The sequence below is a fragment of the Erythrolamprus reginae genome, chromosome 3, assembly GCF_031021105.1.
Source record: "Erythrolamprus reginae isolate rEryReg1 chromosome 3, rEryReg1.hap1, whole genome shotgun sequence".
Taxonomy (NCBI): Eukaryota; Metazoa; Chordata; class Lepidosauria; order Squamata; family Dipsadidae; genus Erythrolamprus; species Erythrolamprus reginae.
Window position 1 is genome coordinate 46402406 of NC_091952.1, and position 21547 is coordinate 46423952.

Consider the following 21547-nt stretch of genomic DNA (forward strand, 5'->3'; position numbering starts at 1 on the left):
ACTCAGGCTCCGTTGGAAGAAGTCTGCAAAGCAGCCACTTGGGCCTCGCCAAATTCCTTTATAAAACACTACAAGATTGATTCGTACGCATCAGCAGACGCTGCCTTCGGAAGAAGAGTACTCCAATCCGTTATCTCTCACGATAGCAATGTACTCCCACCCTAGGGACCTATCTCTTGGGTATGTCCCATGTGACTGCTGGACCCACTCCTTCAGTACGGAGAATAGGCGTTGATTGCTTACCTGAATGCCTCTTCTCGTACGGTGAGTGGGTACAGCAGTCACTTCCCGCCCTTGTATGTGTCTTCTTTACCTTCTATTCTATTTTCTTATAACACATGAGAGTTGAACATTAAAGAGCTTCACTACTGAGCCTAGTCTACGGATTCGCGAATTCTGGGGAAGGGGCGGATCCAGCAGTCTTTTTTAATACTAGGCTCAGTTCCAACGGATTGGACAGGAGCAACCCATGTGACTGCTGTACCCACTCACCGTACGAGAAGAGGCGTTCAGGTAAGCAATCAACGCCTATTTTCTTGTCACAGCTTTGTCACAGTTATTAGTAACATGGTGGTTAGCTGAATCTGGCTTTTCCATTGACTTGTAAGAAAGTTGCATAAAGTGATCACGTGATCGCAGACGCTACAACTGTCACATAAACACATTCCGGTTGCTAAGCATCTGAATTTTGATCATGTGACTGTGGGGATATATGAAATGTGAAGAATGGTTATGTCACATTTTTCAATGCATTATAACGTCAAACAGTCACAAAACAAATAGCTATAAGCTGAGGACTATGTGTACTGAACAATGAATCTTTTATCAGTAAGGAAAAAAGTTGAGTGAGTAATGCAAAGCTTGCAAACTTTCATGAAGACAAATATAGAGGAGTCGGAAACCAAGAGAATTTTTCTTCTTACAGATTAAAGTATTTGATTAATAGAAATAGGTGTTATGGATACTCCTCTGTATGACAATAGAATAAAAAGTCATAAATATATTGTTATTGAATAGTAGTAGTATGAAAACTTTATTTTTGATCAATGACCAGCTAAATAGTTAAATACAATGCATAAAAGCAGGATTAAATACCATAAAATTATATATACTGCTCAAAAAAATAAAGGGAACACTCAAATAACACATCCTAGATCTGAATGAATGAAATATTCTCATTGAATACTTTGTTCTGTACAAAGTTGAATGTGCACAACAGCATGAGAAATTGATTGTCAATCAGTGTTGCTTCCTAAGTGGACAGTTTGATTTCACAGAAGTTTGATTTACTTGGAGTTATGTTGTGTTGTTTAAGTGTTTCCTTTATTTTTTTGGAGCAGTGTATAAACTGCCAATTAAAATTTACAGGAATTAAGGGAAAAGAGAACAATATATAATAAAACAAAAGTGAATACATAAGAATAGAATTTAGATAAAAGAGTAAAAGGACTTCTTTGTAACATCATTCTGGGATTAGGACATCTAGAGACTTCTTTTAGCAATAGTTACCAATAAGAAATTGACAACTCTGTAATAGGAGTCTTGATCACCTTAACCTCCCTGATCGTTTGATCTTTACTAAGAGGTTGTATCGGTATGTCAGCACATAAATGGAACAATGAAGAAATCCATGTCCATTATGTTCATTATGGCGAGAAGAACAATTTCTTTCATTAAATGGGATTTTATGAACCACCCATCCAATTATGTTAAAGATAGAACATGAAGGGTTTACAGTATGCTGAGCAAAGCGGATTGAACAGATAGTTGCAGATCTAAATGCAACTTTTTACTGTATTTAGGAACCCACCTTTGTAGATTGCCTATAGCACTCAATTCTGTCTGACAAGCAATGTCATAATAATAGTAGATTTTAGACGACAGTTAAAGAAATGCTTTGCAAAGCTTAAAAATAAGCTCTTACAGCCAAAAAAGCATTAAAATTACAGGATTGGTTTTAAACTGGAAGCAATTACCACATGCTATATAACTCAACCTTCAGTTGCACAACAAAATTGTATATAGAGAATAGTCACCTTAAAAGAGAGACCAACATATGTTGATAGGTGAAGTCAAGCTATTTGTCATTATATGGCGCCATATAATAGAAAAATATATATGTATCCTTGTGTGTGTATGCATACACACATTCTTATGGTGAGTCTGAGTCTATGGGTGAATGCACGGGAGAAAGAGACATTAAATCCAGCTCTTTACTAAATTATCTCAGTTACTACAGAATATAAGTTGTCCTGTATCATATTTAAAATTGCTTTTATATATATTGCATTATCTTTTAAATATCAAATATTTGTTGCGATCAAAGACCATTGCAGTGAAAACTTCTCAAAGTGTATCTGGTTAAAAGTTCTAGAATAAAATAATGACAGATAAACAAATCAAATCTATGCTGAAATCATAATTTGATAGTTGCATGTAAACAACAGCATGGCCAAGCTATAATGTACTATTATTATACACATTCAATTCAATTCAATTTATTGGATTTATATGTACTATATATTCTAGGCTATGCTATTGTATTCTACTTTACATTATATTACATTTCCCTCCCTCCTCACTTCCTACCTCAGGTGCCTATTTTTCCCTTGCACCATTCCTCTACTGCCCCCAATGTGGTCTGGAGCAATATTTTTCTTTCTTTACAACTATAGATTGAAATAATGGCAAGCCATTGGACAGCAGAGCAACCCCAGGGAGGAAAAAATCTCCCATTAGCCAAAGTCCCTGGAAATTGCAATCAGGAAAGAAGCCAAGGCCAATGGACACCATATTTGTTAAACAAGTTAAGGATGGAGTACCTGCTTTTGAAGCTGGGCTAGGCACAGGTGACAGAATTATAAAAGTGAATCGGTGGAAAGTGCTTTAATTCAGAATAGTATTTGAGCGCCTACCACAAAGAAGATGGAGTTGACTTATTTTCCAAAAAACCAGAAGGCAAAACAAGAAACAATGGATGGAAATTAATCAATTAATTAATTAAGGAGAAATTTCCTAAGAGTGACATAAATTACCCAGTAGAACAGCTTGCCTTCAAAGGTTGTTGGTGCTTCATCGCTAGACGTTTTAAAGAAAAGACTAGACAGCTACTTGCCTGAAGCTACTTGCTTAAAGATGAATGGATCATAATCACAGTGCAGGTAGATAGATCTATGTAGTAGCACTAAAGATTCACTGGAACCCGATAAATAAACCACTACAATTATTTTATACAATTAATGTACCAAATCTTTTTATATTATCACCTTGTTATGTTTTAGTACTTAGTAAGTACAGTATAGGCTTTCACAATTTAAGGATTAAAAATCAATCAACCAGAATAGAGCTTGGAGAGACATGATGGTCAACTAATACAACCCTTACTTAAGCAGGAAACCTTGTGCCAAGTACTAAAACATAACAAGGTGATAACATAAAAAGATTTGGTACATTAATTGTATAAAATGATTGTAGTGGTTTATTTATCAGGTTCCAGTGAATCTTTAGTGCTACTACATAGATCTATCTACCTGCACTGTGATTCTGATCCGTTCATCTTTAAGCAAACACTAAAGACAAATGGTATCAAAATGGCCAATATTAACTATTAATTATCAGGAAAATAAATGTTGTTTGTATGTCTCTATATAAAAAAGCAGCAACGGAAGATGTATCCAGAGGTTTTCCCCTTCTCCAGAATCACAGGGACAGATAGTCTTCCAGCCAACCATATCCCCTTTATATTTGCCATCCAGGATGGCGGACGGGAACTCGTACATCATGCAAGCAAAAGACTTTCTGATGATTCACTATCTCTAACTGGCTAAGATAACTGCCAGGAGTGGCAGGATATCTAATAGACTCTGGAGCCAGAAACAATGGACATTCTCAAAGTCTGATTGCTTTTCTACCCTTTGTCTCAGGGTTTGTTTTTCCTGGTCATAGTCCAACTGGTATTGAGGATGGAGAAAAGCCTAGTTTAGCAAGGTTTGTTTGTTTGTTTGTTTGTTTATTTATTTATTTATTTATTGATTTGATTTGATTTGATTTGATTTGATTTGATTTGATTTGTATGCCGCCCCTCTCCGTGGACTCAGGGTGGCTAACAACAGTGATAAAAACAGCATGTAACAATCCAATACGAAAACAACTAAACAACCCTTATTATAAAACCAGACATACATACAGACATACCATGCATAAAATTGTAAAGGCCAAGGGGGAAAGAATATCTCAGTTCCCCCATGCCTGACGACAGAGGTGGGTTTTAAGGAGCTTACGAAAGGCGAGGAGGGTGGGGCAGTCCTAATCTCTGGGGGGAGTTGGTTCCAGAGGGCCGGGGCCGCCACAGAGAAGGCTCTTCCCCTGGGTCCCGCCAAACGACATTGTTTAGTTGACGGGACCCGGAGAAGGCCCACCCTGTGGGACCTAATCGGTCGCTGGGATTCGTGCGGCAGAAGGCGGTCCCGGAGATAATCTGGTCCGGTGCCATGAAGGGCTTTATAGGTCATAACCAACACTTTGAATTGTGACCGGAAACTGATCGGCAACCAATGCAGACTGCGGAGTGTTGGTGTGACATGGGCATATTTAGGAAACCCCATGATTGCTCTCGCAGCTGCATTCTGCACGATCTGAAGATTCCGAACACTTTTCAAAGGTAGCCCCATGTAGAGAGCGTTACAGTAGTCAAGCCTCGAGGTGATGAGGGCGTGAGTGACTGTGAGCAGTGACTCCCGGTCCAGATAGGGCCGCAACTGGTGCACCAGGCGAACCTGGGCAAATGCCCCCCTCGCCACAGCTGAAAGATGGTTCTCTAATGTGAGCTGTGGATCGAGGAGGACGCCCAAGTTGCGGACCCTCTCTGAGGGGGTCAGTGATTCTCCCCCCAGGGTTATGGACGGACAGATGGAATTGTCCTTGGGAGGCAAAACCCACAGCCACTCCGTCTTATCAGAGTTGAGTTTGAGTCTGTTGAAATCAAGGTTGAACTCAACAGCCTTGATCCATGAAGAGCAGAGTTTATCTTGGAGGATTAATGGTGCAAGGCCTTGAGGAAAGAAGCCATTTGGCTAAGATCAAGTGTTGTACCTTTTACATAGAAAGCCTCAATAGCTAGGTGGAAATGGATTGGACTCCAACCAAACTCACTGCAGTCTAATTTTTTTCAAATAGGCTTTTAGCTTTTTTTATTGTGAGATGAGTGTTAGAAAGATTTTTTTAACTTACATTTTGATGAAAGTTCAACTGACTACTCTTCTGTATATGAAGACTAGGTCATCAAACTAGGCCAATAAAGCACAATTCGTCCCTGAAATAGGAAAACTGAATGAGCATAATCACCTTATATCTTTTAGCATTTAATCTGGTCCTGTGATAAATTGCATTGTAATGCAATAAACTAGACTATGTTAATGACTTGCTTCTGACATCTTTAGGGCAGGTTTCAAAAAATTGAATGAGTTCCAATGAGTTCTTCATATTATGCAACTCATATCAGATAGTCCTGAAAATGCACATGGAGCTGATCAGAGAATGCTCATTCAATCCTTATATTTTGGCCAATATTGTTTTCAGGATGAATGAAAATTCATCACACAGCAGTACAATGTAATAAATGATATATTTATGTATACTGTATATGTTTGATATCACAGTCCAGGTTTCAAACTGTTGCTTTGTAACGGCTGACTTGAAGATGGTGAAGAGGCTAACTCATTGAAATTGATTTTCATGGAAGCAAGAGACATTAAATCCAGATCTTTACTAAATTAGCTTGGTTATTACAGAATATAAGTCTTTAATCAATCAAAGCATTGATTCTTTTCCTCTTCAAAATACAAATGTCTTCTAAAAAAACCCCTTCGATTTTTCTGTCTATTGTTTAAGAATTGCTTTTAAGTGCATTGTTTTACCTTTTCAATATCAAATATTTATTACAGTCAAAGACCTGTACAATTAAAACACCTCAAAAAGTATCTAGTTAAAAGTTCTAGAATAAAATAATGACAAAACAAATCAAATCTATGTTGAAATCATAATTTGGCAGCCTATCAGTTACATTTATTTATTTATTTATTTATTTATTTAATTGATTTATTTAATTTATTTATTTATTTAATTTATTGATTGATTGATTGATTGGATTTGTATGCCGCCCCTCTCCGGAAACTCGGGGCGGCTAACAGCAATAATAAGACAGTGTACAATAATAATCCAATACTAAAAACGATTAAAAACCCATTAATATAAAAATCAAACATATATACAGACATACCATGCATAAAATTGTAAAGGCCTAGAGGGAAAGAGTATCTCAATTCCCCCATGCCTGGCGGCAGACATGGGTTTTAAGTAGCTTACGAAAGGCAAGGACGGGTGGGGGCAATTCTAATTTCTGGGGGGAGTTGGTTCCAGAGGGCCGGGGCCGCCACAGAGAAGGCTCTTCCCCTGGGTCCCGCCAAGCGGCATTGTTTAGTTGACGGGACCCGGAGAAGACCCACTCTGTAGGACCTAACTGGTCGCTGGGATTCGTACATGAAACAAGAGCATGACCGGGCTACAATGAAATATATAATTATATTCCTTATTATAATATAGACAGATTAACAGCATTTTTTTTGTTTTTGTAACTGGAGACTAAAATAATGGCAACCCATTAGACAGCAGGGCTACCCCAAAGGGGAAAAAGCCCCACCACCACCAGGAAACTGCAACCAGGGAAGACAAGGGGAAGCCAGGGCCAATGGACACGATATTTGTTAAGCAAGTTAAGGATGGAGGGCCTGCTTTTGAAGCTGGGCTATGCACAGGTGACAGAATTATAAAATGGGGAATAGGGAAAAACGACATATTGTCAAGTAACTTTTTAAATTCAGAACACTATTTGAGGGGCTGCCACAAAAAAAGAGGAAGGTGGACTTACTGTATTTTTCCAAAACACATTTCCAAAATGAACATGGAGCCCATCAGAGAATGCTTACCGTATTCATTCCCTATATTTCAGTCAATATTATCTTCAGGATGAATCAAAATACATCACAGTAGTACACTGCACATTGATATAAAATAATAATAATAATAATAATAATAATAAACAATAATTGTAATTATTTATTAGATTTGTATGCTGCCCCTCTCCGAGGACTCGGAGCGGCTCATTCATTCCCTATATTTCAGTCAATATTATTTTCAGAATGAATCAAAACTCATCATACAGTAGTACAATGTACATTGATGCCTACTGTATATGGCAGTTTGATATTACAGTTTAGGTTTTAAGCTGTTCCTTCATAACGGCTGACTCTCAGGTGGTGAAGACGCTAACTCATTGAAATTTATTTTAATTGCTTCGTTGTATTATAATAAGAACGAGAAAGATTAAAAACTTGCAGAGGTAGAGGTTCTGAAGCTACATTTCCAATAACCTGAGGCCTATGAGTTTAGCTTTGTATTGTCTGATTTTGTTGCAAGACATAAGTTCTAATAGGTTGAATATTGCAGCGGCAGACAGAAGGACGAGTACCAGTGTTCAGCCATGAAGTTGTACCTGATCATCTGCGAACTAAGCCTGATCCTGAGGTAGAGGAGCAAGAGAAGCAGCTAAGCACAGATGCAGCTCGTATTGGCGCTGATGTGGCACAGGTAGGACGATGACTGATTAACAGGATCAGGAAGGAAAAAAAATTGGCACCTGAAGGATCACAAATAGTGATGGGCGAACCGAAACTGCACAATTCGGGTCCGTACTGAATTTTGCGATGTTCGGTATGCCGAACACGAACCCAATTTTTTTTCAAACTTCGGGCAAAGTTCGGGGTTGTGTTCGGCGTTCGGAGATTTGACGTCACCGGCAGGTTGCTAAGGACGCCAAGGTGAACACTTCCTGGAATCTCTTTATGGGAGGGATTCCCCAGCTCCTTCAAAGGGAGGTCTTCACGTAAAAATAAACATTGTTATTTTTACGAAAAAGGAGGCCGCAGCAGCGCTGCAAGCAAAGGGCGGTTTATTAAAAATATGTTTATTTTTACGTGAAAGGACCGCCCTTTGCTTGCAGCACCGCTGCGGTGTCCTTTTTCGTAAAAATAACAATGTTTATTTTTACGTGAAGACCTCCCTTTGAGGGAGCTGGGGAATCCCTCCCACGAAGAGATTCCAGGGGCGGAGCTTTGACATCACCGGCAGATTGCTAAGGACGCCAAGGTGATCACTTCCTGGATTCCATGGAATCCAGGAAGTGATCATCTTGGCGTCTTTAGCAACCTGCCGGTGACGTCAAAGCTCTGCCCCCGGAATCTCTTCGTGGGAGGGATTCCCCGTTCGGGTTCTGTTCGGGTTCAGCCGAATTTTGTGTAAAGTTCATCCAAACGTGCCGAACCCGAACACCGTTGGGTTCGCCCATCACTAATCACAAACATAGCATTTGTCTTCAGGACTATAAACCAGCAGTCTTTCTGCAATCATTTGGTTACCTTCTGCAGTTGCCTCATGATGGGGAAAATGACAGCTTTAAAGAGATGCAGATCTATTTTATCCTGATGCACTTCAAAGCACATTTTTGGGATAAAACCTAACATATTGAATATTGAATAAACACACTTAGAATCTAATTTTTTTTCATGTTTTTTTCAATTTTTTCCCCCAAAAGCCATCACTCTACTAAACAAATAATTCCCTCAACACTGTCAGACTTTTTACTAAATCTGCACTTCTATTTCTACTAGTTTTTCTCATTATTCCTATCATCCTTTTCCTCCCACTTAGGACTGTATGACTGTAACTTGTAGCTTGTATCCTAAGATTTTTATTAATATTGATTGTTTCTTCACTGCTTATTTGACCCCTATGACAATTATTAAGTGTTGTGCCACATGATTCTTGACAAATGTATCTTTTTCTTTTATGTACGCTGAGCGCATATACACCAAGACAAATTCCTTGAGTGTCCAATCACACTTGGCCAATAAAATTCTATTCTATTCTAATGCCGCCCTTCTTACTCAGGGCAGCTTACAACATGTTAGCAATAGCACTTTTTAACAAAGCCAGCCTATTGCCCCCACAATCCGGGTCCTCATTTTTCCCACCTTGGAAGGATGGAAGGCTGAGTCAACCTTGAGCCAGTGATGAGATTTGAACTGCTGACCTGCAGATCTAGCAGTCAGCTTTAGTGGCCTGCAGTACTGCACTCTACCCACTGCGCCACCTCGTCTCTTTTAAAATCTTTTCTTGGTAAATGTGCATATGGATAAGCATGGTTTTGCACCACCACAATTTTGCTCCCATCACTAAGTTTAATTCTCTCTCGGGAATTGCTGTTTGATAATATGCAAATGAATTGAAGCTCTATTACATGGTAAACAAGATGCATTTAATGTGCTGCTGCTGCTGTTCTACATTGTCTTCCAGAACTCAAGATAGTATAATATTTAGGTACTCCCTCTACTTTTCCCATAACAGCTCTTTAATGTAGGATGGACTGAGAGATAGTCACTGGTCTCAAATCCTACTGCACCACATTTCCTTGAAACAAAGGTCCTTATTATCAGCCTCTCTGTATGTCAGTAATTATCTGTTTTGTAGATGGATGGATGAATTTGTAGCTCTGCATATACTAATTCAGGGTGTCCAGCAAACCTGGAAAACAGGGAAATCAGGGAATTATCAGGGAAATTGACGGTTCAGGAAATATCTGGGAATTATCAGGGAATTCGTGAAAAAAATGGAATAAATCAGAGAAAAAACCCCAAACTGAATTAAAATGTTTAAAAGTCAGGGGGAAATCATGTTTTTCTTTTAAAAAAAAGATTGCGCTGCCTGGCAGAGTCAAGCAAAAATGAGCATAACTGTGGCAACAACTTGCTTCCTCAGCTACCGATATTTCTCCATGGCTTAGCCGTTTGGTATGATGTCATCTACGATTGCGCCTTAACAAGATCGCAAGTTACAGGGAAATATCAGGGAATTTCAAAATGCTTTCCCCCTGGAAACTCTGTAATTGCTCATTTATATACACTCTATTGGGCATAATTTTTCCCACTCCCAGGCCTAATTTGGTACCAGTGAGTTCTCAGATCCACAATGATGCCTACCTCTCATTCTGTCAAGGCAGTGTGGGGTTTCAAACTGTCTCCAGCTTCCAGAATATCTGGACATAGGCTTGAATGTGTTTCATCTGCATGAAGTCAGTCAACCTGAAGCACTTGTAAATTCTGACATTATGTGATTTTTATGATTGCAGAAACAGATTCAAAGCCTAAACAAAATGTGTTCGAACTTGCTGGATAAAATCAACAAAGAAGACCGAGAATCTGAAAGTGGAGGTATGGTTCCAGATAAGGAGAATGAGCTTTAGTGGGGACAACACTATTCAGAGACAGAAAGATATCGATAAAATTGAACGGGTCCAAATACGGGCTACAAAAACGGTGGAAGGTCTTAAGCATAAAATTTATCAGGAAAGACTTAATGAACTCAATCTGTATAGTCTGGAGGACAGAAGGAAAAGGGGGGACATGATCGAAACATTTAAATATGTTAAAGCGTTAAATAAGGTTCAGGGGGGAAGTGTTTTTAATAGGAAAGTGAACACAAGAACAAGGGGACACAATCTGAAGTTAGTTTGGGGAAAGATTAGAAGTAACGTGAGAAAATATTATTTTACTGAAAGAGTAGCAGATGCTTGAAACAAACTTCCAGCAGACGTGGTTGGTAAATCCACAGTAACTGAATTTAAACATATATCCATCCTAAGATAAAATACAGGAAATAGTATAAGGGCAGACTAGATGGACCATGAGGTCTTTTTCTACCGTCAATCTTCTATGTTTCTATGAAATCCCAGAAGCAGAGATTGAAGTATGGTAAGAAGTAAACCCTACCCCTTTGGAAAACGTGGAAACCAGTATGAATGCTTTTCTACCCTTTAGGTTTACGCCAGAACAAGCAGACATTCAACCCTGCTGATACCAATGCCTTAGTTGCAGCTGTAGCCTTTGGAAAAGGATTGTCCAACAGACGTCCACCAGGAGTGGGAAGTTCTGTTCCAACCAGTCAGCAAGCTGCCAATGCCATCATAGCTGGTGCTTCTACCATGCAGCAAGTACAAATGTCAGGTGCAGCAAATCAGACACAGCCTATGCTTGGAGGGGTGCAGATGCCACAAGCAGGGCAACCAGGTAAAAAGAATCGCAGAGACGAATATACAGTGGTACTATTGGGACAATCGTTTCCCATGAAAATTAAACATTTTGTATAAACAGCCAAGCTTTAGGAAAAGGACAGCTATTTGGGACAAGATATGCGATACCAGTTTCTTCCACATAATTTTAGGAAGGGAAATGGCAGTGAATGGTTTATATTAACATTAGCCAGGAGTCTTGTGAGCCTGGACATGAGATAGGATTGTATTAAATATAGGATTGCCCATTATATTGAAAATAATTGGTTAGCAATCAAAATCAGGATAAGGCCACTCTCATTTATGTCCAGCTGGATGGTATTTTCAAAATGCCTTTACTTAAAAAACCATAGGAAAATAGACAGGTTAAGTCTTTTTTTTTCTTATTCATCAGATTTCTTGTTTAGTACATAAAATGCATGAGAAACTTACACAAAGAGTTTGAGTGAGTGATTAAATGTAAAAATACGTACAAGAGCCAGAGATAGTAATAAACGTATTGCCCCCTAAACTGGTCAGATTCTTATTAGATTACTAAACCCATTTTTTTTCATCTTTCTAGGTAAGATGCCCAGTGGCATAAAAACCAATATCAAATCTGCTTCAATGCATCCTTATCAAAGATGAGTGGGAAGTATTCTGGTCGATTGCTGTTCCTGGGTTTCATTTCCAAGTCAACACTTCAAGTTGTTCTCAGCAATTAAACTTGGAGTCTTTTCTGAAGATCACTTGGATCATTTATTAATGCAACTGCATTGATCTGGGATACAAGAATGTAGACATGTATTTTTCATTCCAAAAGATAGAGGCAATTTTGAGACAAGTGACCGATTCAGGCAGCTAAGTCAAGATAGTAAACAACTTTACTTTTTGTTTACTAATATAAACATCCTGATTCCTTGAGGTGGTGCACCTGTTTTGGAACTGCCTGTTGGAGATTATATGAGACATGCAAGTCATAACGTGTTTTTTTCTGTAAATAATAAAGTTCAAGTGCTTTTTTTCTCCTGTGGGGTTGTTGTTGTTGTTGTTGTTTGTACTTTTAAGTGGATCATGGGAAAATTTGTGGCTTTGTCTTGGCTAAACTTGTCATACAGTTCCTAAAACCTGTACCAATAGGTAGGCCAACATATAATCTACTTTGACTCCTCTTGAGATTCTCCAGTCATTTTTCATTGACTGGATAACATTCTACTCTTGATTTGTTGTTATAGAAATTTTGTCAAATAATCAACTACTGGATAAAACATGCTCAAATTTTATTAATATGACCGTATGAAAATGTTTTAAGTGTGATAGATGGTAAATATTACAATGGGTTTCTCAAGTGGATGATAATAGTCCTGACACATCTTGTGTCAGTGACAAAAGAAAGACACTATTTTTATTTAGCTGAAGTTGATATGTGAGGGGACTAGAAATCAGAAACAATCTGATTACTCTGTGATTATGCAAGCCATCACTTACAATCTGTTGTCTCAGTCACTGGATTCAGGTTCTGCTTAAGAATAGTAACTTACTATTAAGTGATAACAGTAGAAAGGATATTCGGTGGTACCTATACAGATGTTTAAATATTTTCAAAGTTGAAAGACAATTAATGTTCTATTCCTAGCAATGGTTGAGCTCAAACCTGATCTTCAAGATGGAGCTTTTAAGTATTCCCATGCAGGGATGCTGGTGGCCTCTAACTTGTTCTATTTGGTGGTGGCGATTGTGGTAGAGCTATCCTGTTGGATCTTCTGGGCCAGCAGCAGGGACAGCAACAGCTGTGACTTTAAATTGGACAGGAGCCTCATGTTCAACCTCTTGTGACTGGGAAATTTATTTATTTATTTAATTATTTAATTGGATTTGTATGCCGCCCCTCTCCGAGGACTCGGGGCGGCTCACAGCATATATAAAAAAAGAACAGTAATATAATCCAATTAGTACTACAATATTAAAAACAATTAGAAAGAGAAGATTAACCTAAAAATTTAACTTATTAACCAAACATTCAGCAATCATACTTAAGGCATTCAGTGGTCAGGGGAAGATCTAAGAGTCCCAAGCCTGGCGGCAAAGATGAATTTTTAAGCTCTTTCGGAAGGCAAGGAGGGAGGGGGCAGTGCGAATCTCTGGGGGAGTTGATTCTAGAGGGCCGGGGCTCCCACAGAGAAGGCTCTTCCCCTAGATCCCGTCAACCCTCAGCCTCAACTATCACAACAACAGTGGAAAATTGCCACTATTACAGTGTTCTCCAGAAATTAAAACCATAGTCTGCACTTATATGATAATGAATTTCATGTTTCAACAAATTGTGACAACTATTAATCTTATGGAATTTCAATGTTACATAATTCCTGACTGATCTTGAATGATCCTGGAAGCTTGGCATTGTTGACTCCAATTAGAATATAGTTGAGAAAATACTTTGAAAAAAAGTATACTATGGTAGATGAAGGAGGGAGGGAGAGAGAGAGAAAAAGAAAGAAAGAGAGAGAGGCCCAAAAGAACACAGTAATAAATCACCTCTATATGTTCCTATTTGGTTACATCTCCCTAATCACTAGAAAACAAGCTTGACAACCTTCACCTTTTAATGATTCAATAATATATTTTTTAAAGATGTTATCAATTAGACTTCTATATCTGGGTGTTAACAATTCATTTAGATAAACTAATTGTGATCAAATATATTTTTTCATAGATTGTTCCTTTTTGGAATTTCCTGTGGTTAAAAACTAATTTGAAATGGATAGCTGTATTATATTCTCATGAGGATCCCTTACTATAAAATATTTATTACATTTAAACAAGCCTTTTAATTTGAAAACATTATACTTGTCCATCCCACTTTTATATTGCAAATTGTTATTTTAAAAAATATTGTGTATCTTTCTTTTAAAATGGGATGGTTTAAATGGAGGAAAAATAAGCTCAAATTTCATTCACAGTTCCCATACCATTAAGATTGCTTTATAAAATGAATTGACAAGGTTTTCTTTTTATTAAAAATGCAGTTTACAACTGTAAATGGCAGATCTTCTGTCCATAATCAAATCTGCTGTGACCCATTTTGGTATAAAATTGAATTAAGTGTGTTACTTGATATGTATTATATAAGACCTTGAAATTAGATACTGCAGTGTTTCCCTCTTGTTTCAGTCTATGTAACATGACAAATCTGAAATGATTTACTGTGTTAATGAATTTGTTTATATTTGCTATGAAGAAAGTTTGTATGAAAATGGAGGAATCGCTTGTAGAAAACAGTAATTTGGGAAAGATCATTTTAATTGTCTTCAATAGTTTAATGCATTTCCCCATTCTAAGATTTTTTCCCTTTTGATTGCCATGACAAAGACATACACTTTCAAATTAAAATTTATATTGTGTTTCTATTAGAAGCTGAATAAAATGCTGAGTTTTAAATTAAACTTTTTGTAGTTTTTTAAACAGTATTTTGAGTTTCAAGAGAAACATAATACAGAAAAGAACAAATACACTGCTCAAAAAAATAAAGGGAACACTCAAATAACACATCCTAGATCTGAATGAATGAAATATTCTCCTTGAATACGTTGTTCTGTACAAAGTTGAATGTGCTGACAACAAAATGAAATTGATTGTCAATCAGTTTTGCTTCCTAAGTTGACAGTTTGATTTCACAGAAGTTTGATTTACTTGGAGTTATATTCTGTTGTTTAAGTGTTCCCTTTATTTTTTAGCAGTATATTTTACATTACATCTGAATCTAGAGATATAAATTGCCTCACTTCCTACTCAGTTCAGTTTCTGAGGTTGCAAAGTCACATGGTGGAAGTAGAAAGAAAAGGGAGCAGCCTCAGCCTTGATCTCCCTGCCCCCACCGACTACTGGAAAAAGGAAGAGAATCGCTGCTAGACTGTATTGTCCACATCCAGCCATTTGAGCCAGCCAGCATCATACCGTGATCAGTTGTATCAAAAGCTGCTAAGAGCTCAAGGAGGACCAGATGGGCTATTCCCATCCCAAGCCCTTCAAACTTCATTGGAAAATGTGATCATTGATGTCAATATTATGGTCCAGCTTGAATGCAGATTGAATGAGCTCCAGATAATCAATGTCCTCCAAGACTCTCGAGCTGATGAAAATATGAAAAAATATATTTGTTTATTTGTATTACATATCTCTTGTTTTACTTATTTGTATTACATATTTCTTAACTGCCTATTTCCCTTGGAAAATAACAGAACAGATCCTCCCTGACCTCCTTAATTAATTAGATGTATCTTATTAAAATAATACTAATAAATATATTCTACAGGGACTCAAGAGTAATATATTGATGCATTTAAAGCTCAGTTCTTTTATTTCATTTCAGCTGGCTGAAAACCTACATTATATGAAATGAAATGAAATGGAATTGTGTAGTAAGCATTCCTTAGTGTGCCATGATTGGATTTTGATGGCAAAGGAATATCTCCATCTGAAATTCACCAGCAAATGTAAGAACATAAGAAGAGCCATGCTGAATCAGGCCAAAGCCCATCGAGTCCAGCATTCTGTGTCACACAATGGCCCACCAATTGCCCATGGGGATCTTGAGCAGAAAGAGAAGGCAAGACCCTCCCTTTCCCCTGACCCCCAACAAATGGTACCCAAGGGAATCCTGCCTGCCTCAACCAACATAGAGGCAGCACATGGACATGCGTTTCAATAACCACCGATACACTTGGCATCCATGAATCTGTCTAATCCTGCCTTGAAGCTATCAAGGCTGACAGCTGTCACAACCTCTTCTGGAAGTGAATTCCATAAACCAATGACCCTCTGGGTGAAGAAATATTTCCCTTGATTTGTCCTCACTTTCTTACCTATGAACTTTAGGGAGTGCCCCCTTGTCCTAGTGTTGTGTGATAGAGAAATGAATTTTTCTCTATCCACCTTTTCTATCCCATGCATGATTTTATACACTTCAATCAAGTCACCCCTTAAACGCTGTCTTTCAAGGCTGAAGAGACCAAGGCGTTGCAACCTGGTTTCATAAGGGAAATGCTCCATTCCCTTGATCATTCTTGTTGCCCTTTTTTGCACCTTTTCCAATTCCATTATATCCTTCTTGAGGTGCGGTGACCAGAACTGTACACAGTACTCCAAGTGTGGTCTCACCATCGATTTGTACAGAGGCAATACAACACTTACCGACTTATTTTCTATTCCCTTCCTAATCATGCCAAGCATGGAGTTTGCTTCTTTTACTGCTGCTGCGCACTGGGTTGACATCTTCAGTGAGCTGTCCACCAAAACCCCAGGATCCCTTTCTTGGGTTGTCTCAGAAAGTTTGGTCCCCATCAGTTGGTAGTATAGTTGGGGTTCTTTGCCCTGATGTGCATAACTTTGCACTTATTTAGGTTAAAATGCATTTGCCACTTTGTTGCCCACTCACTCAATTTTGAGAGATCCTTCTGGAGCTCCTGACAATCAGTTTCACTTTTCACTATCCGGAACAATTTAGTGTTGTCAGCCAACTTTGCTACCTCACTATTTACTTCTACATAGAAACATAGAAGACTGACGGCAGAAAAAGACCTCATGATCCATCTAGTCTGCCCCTATACTATCTATTTATTATTTGGATTTGTATGCCGCCCCTCTCCGAAGATCTAGATCTAGATCATTAATGAATAAATTAAAAAGTAAAAGTCCCAAAACTGAACCTTGGGGTACACTACTTCTCACTTCTTTCCACCCAGAGAATTGTCCATTTATTGCCACCCTTTGCTTCCTACATTTTAGCCAGTTACCAATCCAGGACAAGACCTGTTCTCTAATTCCGTGGCTGAAGAGCTTTTTTAGGAGCATTTGGTGAGGGACTTTGTCAAAAGCCTTTTGAAAGTCAAGATATACAATATCAACTGGGTCCCCTTTATCTATGTGTTTATTTACACCCTCAAAGAATTCTAACATGTTAGTAAGGCATGATTTGCCTTTGCAGAAACCATGTTGATTTTCTTTCAGCAATGCCTGTTTTTCTATGTGCCCAGTAATTTTATCTTTAATAATGGTTTCCATCACTTTACCTGGAACTGAGGTTAAACTGACTGGTCTATAGTTTCCTGGATCACCTCTGGATCCAAATGTAGATTGTTTTGATAATTATGGTAATGTGAGTAGTGTGTTGCTATGCCAAAAATGTAAAAATAGAAATGTAAACTTAGAAACAGCTGATCTGTGTGATGAAAACAAAATGGATGGCAGCAACCAATGAGGTTTACACAAGAAAAGTTGATGGAACTGATTAGCACAATTGGCAGAGCACCTGAAGGGAAATTACTGTCAAATTTGGCATGTCATATGAACACGTGGATTATATAATTTATGTTCTTCAAAAGGCTTGTGCAACGTAGGGGTTTGTTTGTATGCAGACAGCGAAGATTAAAAGTTTCAAGAATTAAAATTTGACAGCAATTGTCACACAAGTATAAAACGTAAGGTATCTATTGACAGCATCTTGACAGCTGAAATGAAATGAAGAATCAATCCATGGACTATCAAAAAGCATCACCTGCAAAAGAAAAAAAAATCAAAACCTAGGCAGGAAAATTCATGTTACATTTTTGAGGATGCAAATTGTGTTATGGACAAGGATTTCTTGAACTTAGCACCACTAATATCTCAGAACACTACACTGATGAAGAGAAAATCCATTGTGTATAAAATAATTTAAGTTTTATTTTAAGAATATCAGTATTTGCTGTCTGTAGTTTCTGTCTTTAACAAGATTAGGATTTCCTGTTTTTCCTTATCGTGTGACTGTCATTTTGGCATCTGTTTTTAACAAGATAAATGTTTGCTGTTTAACAAGATAAATGTTTGCTGTTTACCCATTAAACCATATAAGGTGCTATTCATCTCCGGGAGAGGGAGGCAGGATGGCGACCATATTTGGGCAAGGAATTCTGTGTACCCCTATGATAAGTTGAGGAATTCTATGTACCTTTGTGATTTGTAAAACCTATATAACCTGCTCTTTAGCTTCTGTACAAGTGTCTCTTCCCTTATGAAGAGTACCCGCTTTGCAAACTGTTTTTGGTATACCCAGAGAGAATAAACATTTCTGTTCTCTTTGTCCAAACGTCTTGTGTGAACTTTTTCATAAAATTTCAGCGCACAACGAAAAAGGAAAAGGATGATTTCATCAGCATTTATTTGATTCAAATGAAGAGGTGGAAAGGACTATGAGAAGATGATTGAAGAGACAAAAGGTAGAGTTCTTGCCCATCATTGTTAGAAGAAGCTTGTCCATCACTGGTAGAAAGGTATAGAGCATGATGGTGATTGGGTAGAAAAGTAAATACAGTTACTAAACAGTTGGTTTCAAAGATTATTCTTTTTATTTACTAAAATAACTAAACTAAGGCAGTGACATTACTTTTTATTCAGTTAAGATCTGGTAATGAGTGCTTGTGTTATTTCAATAACTGCTTATTGAAAATGGTATAACTTGTTTTAGTAATTAATCAGAAGTTTGGTTGAAGCTCTAATTAGGAACTCAACAATCCATAATTGGTTTAAAAGTGTAGCAATCCCCCCCCCCCAGTCTCCGAGTCCCAGGTGACAACTGATAAACTTGAATCCTTTCTACCATCAGAATTGAGTACTTGCTTAAGTTTCTCAGAACTTGAGCTCATTTTTTAATTATTTTTTGTTTGACACCATATTAGGCTTTCCTAAAAAAAAGTAAATTATTAATTTAAGCTATTTCTTTCTTCAGCTTTGATTTTCCATTGCATTTGCTCCTTTTCTCCTTGGTAAGAAATGCTTACGTGGAACCTAAATGTTTATAATATTTTAGTAATAAAAAGTACAATTAATGTTTAAACATTCCTGGTTTTCTCCCTTTTGAGATTTAATCAACATTTTTATATTCCTTTGAAGGTTTATCAGCTTGCGTTAAAAGATGTGCCTCCATCTTCTTTTGTAAACCTTTAGTCATGTTCCTTTTGAATATCTTTCCACCTTGCTTTGTTTGGGAAATAGTACTCTATTAAGGAACGTTCTTGCCCAAAGCTGTACCCAAACGGGAATTTAAATCTGATAATTAAGTTGTGGCTAGTGGGGAATTTCAGGTAGTAGGAAAATACAAGGATGCCATTCCGCCTCTTCAGGAAATCTTATCAGAACCTAAGAATAAACCACTGTCATGCCCTACTCAGACAGGAGCTTAGCAAATGGAGATTCAGGTTTGGGTAGCCGCCCCGAGTCTTCGGAGAGGGGCGGCATACAAATCTAATAAATTATAAATTATTATTATTATTAACTACAAGACCATCCCTAATTACAGGGGAGGCTGAAATTGCCAAAGCTTGCAGGTTTAGATTGAAACTAATAGTGAAGAATTTCTCCTGAGACCACACTGGCCAGCAGATGGAGTTGTGGGTGACAAGCCACTGTTCACTGTCCTGGTGATTTGTCTTAGCTATTTCTGGATTGACTTTTAGACTGCTTTTAAACATTTATACTTCTGCTCCTATTTGATGTTTTGAATATTGCATTGCATGTTAGTAGCTTAGTCGTATCCTTGTTTTCTGTTACTATAAAATAAATTGACACAAGGGAAAACAAGGATTGCCAACTTGCAGTATTATCTGGCCCAATTTCCCATCACCAGTATTTATTTATTTATTTTATTTATTTATTTGGTCCAATGCAAACGATCCAGTGGATCACTACCGGTTTAGGCGAAATGGTCCAAATCGGGAGGAGCCCACCCCTGTATTACACTATCAATTCATGTTTATTTATGACATAGGAAGGCATACTGAACAATATGTTAGAACACTTAGTCCCTGTTCAAATTGTGATCTAAAATTTAATAAAGATATCCTATTTATCATTATTATGCTCTTTTAGGTGTGGCAGCATACCTTCTGGTTTCAACAAGGCAATAATACACCCTTTCTTAAGTAGCTTAGATTGAACGCTTTATAAATTAGCTATTGTACGCTTATTTCCCATGAATAAGGTGTTCAGCTGGGTGATAGTTGTCCAGCAGTAGGTTGCAGAATAAAATGATTTCAATCTATTTCAAGACTGCTTTGATCATCTGAAAGAATGGTTGAACTTGACAACCATTCTTTCAGATGACAATCTTGACAATTGTTTGGTTCTGGATCTCTCAATGGCTTTCAAGACTATGAATTATGAACATGGATTTCTAATTATATCATTCTGGATCACCTGAGAGGTTTGTGAATAAGAAACATGATTTTGCTCTAGTTCTTACTTTTTATTGATTTTAAACAGTGTTACTTTGAGATATTTGTACCACATGATTCTTGTACCACATGATTCTTGATAAATCTATATTTTCTTTTATGTACACTGAGAGCATACGCACCAATTCCTTGTGTGTTCAATAAAGAATTCTATTTTATTCAATTTGCCTAAAGATGTTATTTATTATATGATGCTCCTAATTGCTCCATTCTGCCTTCAGTGCTCTTTTCATGAAGCCATACAAAGAGATCATTAAATGATATTAACTGTATTTGTCTGCTGAAGATAACCAAATATATTGCATTGTAATGTCATGTAATGGTATGTGACAAAGACCTTGGGAGATAGGACAGAAAGATGCTACCTAGGGAACAGTCAGATAAGAGGCAACATAGCCTATGACTGGATAGTGGGTGGAATAAGAGGCTCAGAAGGAACTTTCCTCAGTTTGTCAGGTTATAAAGGTGATAGCAGAAGAGCTACTTTCAGACTTGCAAGGTTCTGTTAATGTAGCTTATCTGGTTGTGTTTCCTTACAATTCACCAATATTGGTATCCACATTTTTGTCTCCCCAAAATAAAGACAAGCAGCAGCCATTCTGAAGGGAAAGGGGGGAGCACCAATACCTATTGTTCATGACTACAAAGACTTAAACAGTAATAATTAGAGAGTATTATCACTGTCACTTATCTCAGTTCTACTAGACTGGCTGCAAAAGACACATCTTAAAAAAACTAGACTTAAAAAATTCTTGCAGCATGATCAAAATGAGATGCAAGTATTTAACAACTTTTGATACAAAAAATAAGAAGTTCAAATACATAGTGATGATTTTGACCTGGCCAACTTGTTTTCTTTAGACACATGAATGAAATACAGTATTTTCAAAAATGTTACACAAGTACATGATAGTATACTTAGATGACATACTAGTTTATTTCGAAGATCCCTCCCTGCATGTCATCTTTGTCAGAAATGTATTGCTCAAATTATGGCTTTTTGCTAACCTGGAAATATATACATTTCAGCTTCCACAATTAGACTACTCGGATTACAGAATCTCCCCAGAAGCCATACAGATTGATCCAGCAAACTTACAAACTATTCTGGCATGGCACCTGT

The 21547-nt window shown here is 37.6% G+C and overlaps 1 protein-coding gene across 2 annotated transcripts in view; it reads left to right on the forward strand.

Moving 5' to 3' along the window:
* MED8 (mediator complex subunit 8) overlaps window positions 1-12189 on the forward strand; it is a 36177-nt gene extending 23988 nt beyond the window's left edge. For both annotated transcript variants that reach the window (XM_070745064.1, XM_070745065.1), the window contains exons 4-7: window positions 7504-7644; window positions 10241-10322; window positions 10929-11177; window positions 11742-12189. In XM_070745064.1, coding sequence (XP_070601165.1) covers window positions 7504-7644; window positions 10241-10322; window positions 10929-11177; window positions 11742-11806 — 537 coding nt within the window. In that variant the 3' untranslated portion in view covers window positions 11807-12189. The remainder of the gene's footprint in view (window positions 1-7503; window positions 7645-10240; window positions 10323-10928; window positions 11178-11741) is intronic.
* The last annotated feature ends 9358 nt before the right edge of the window (window positions 12190-21547 follow it).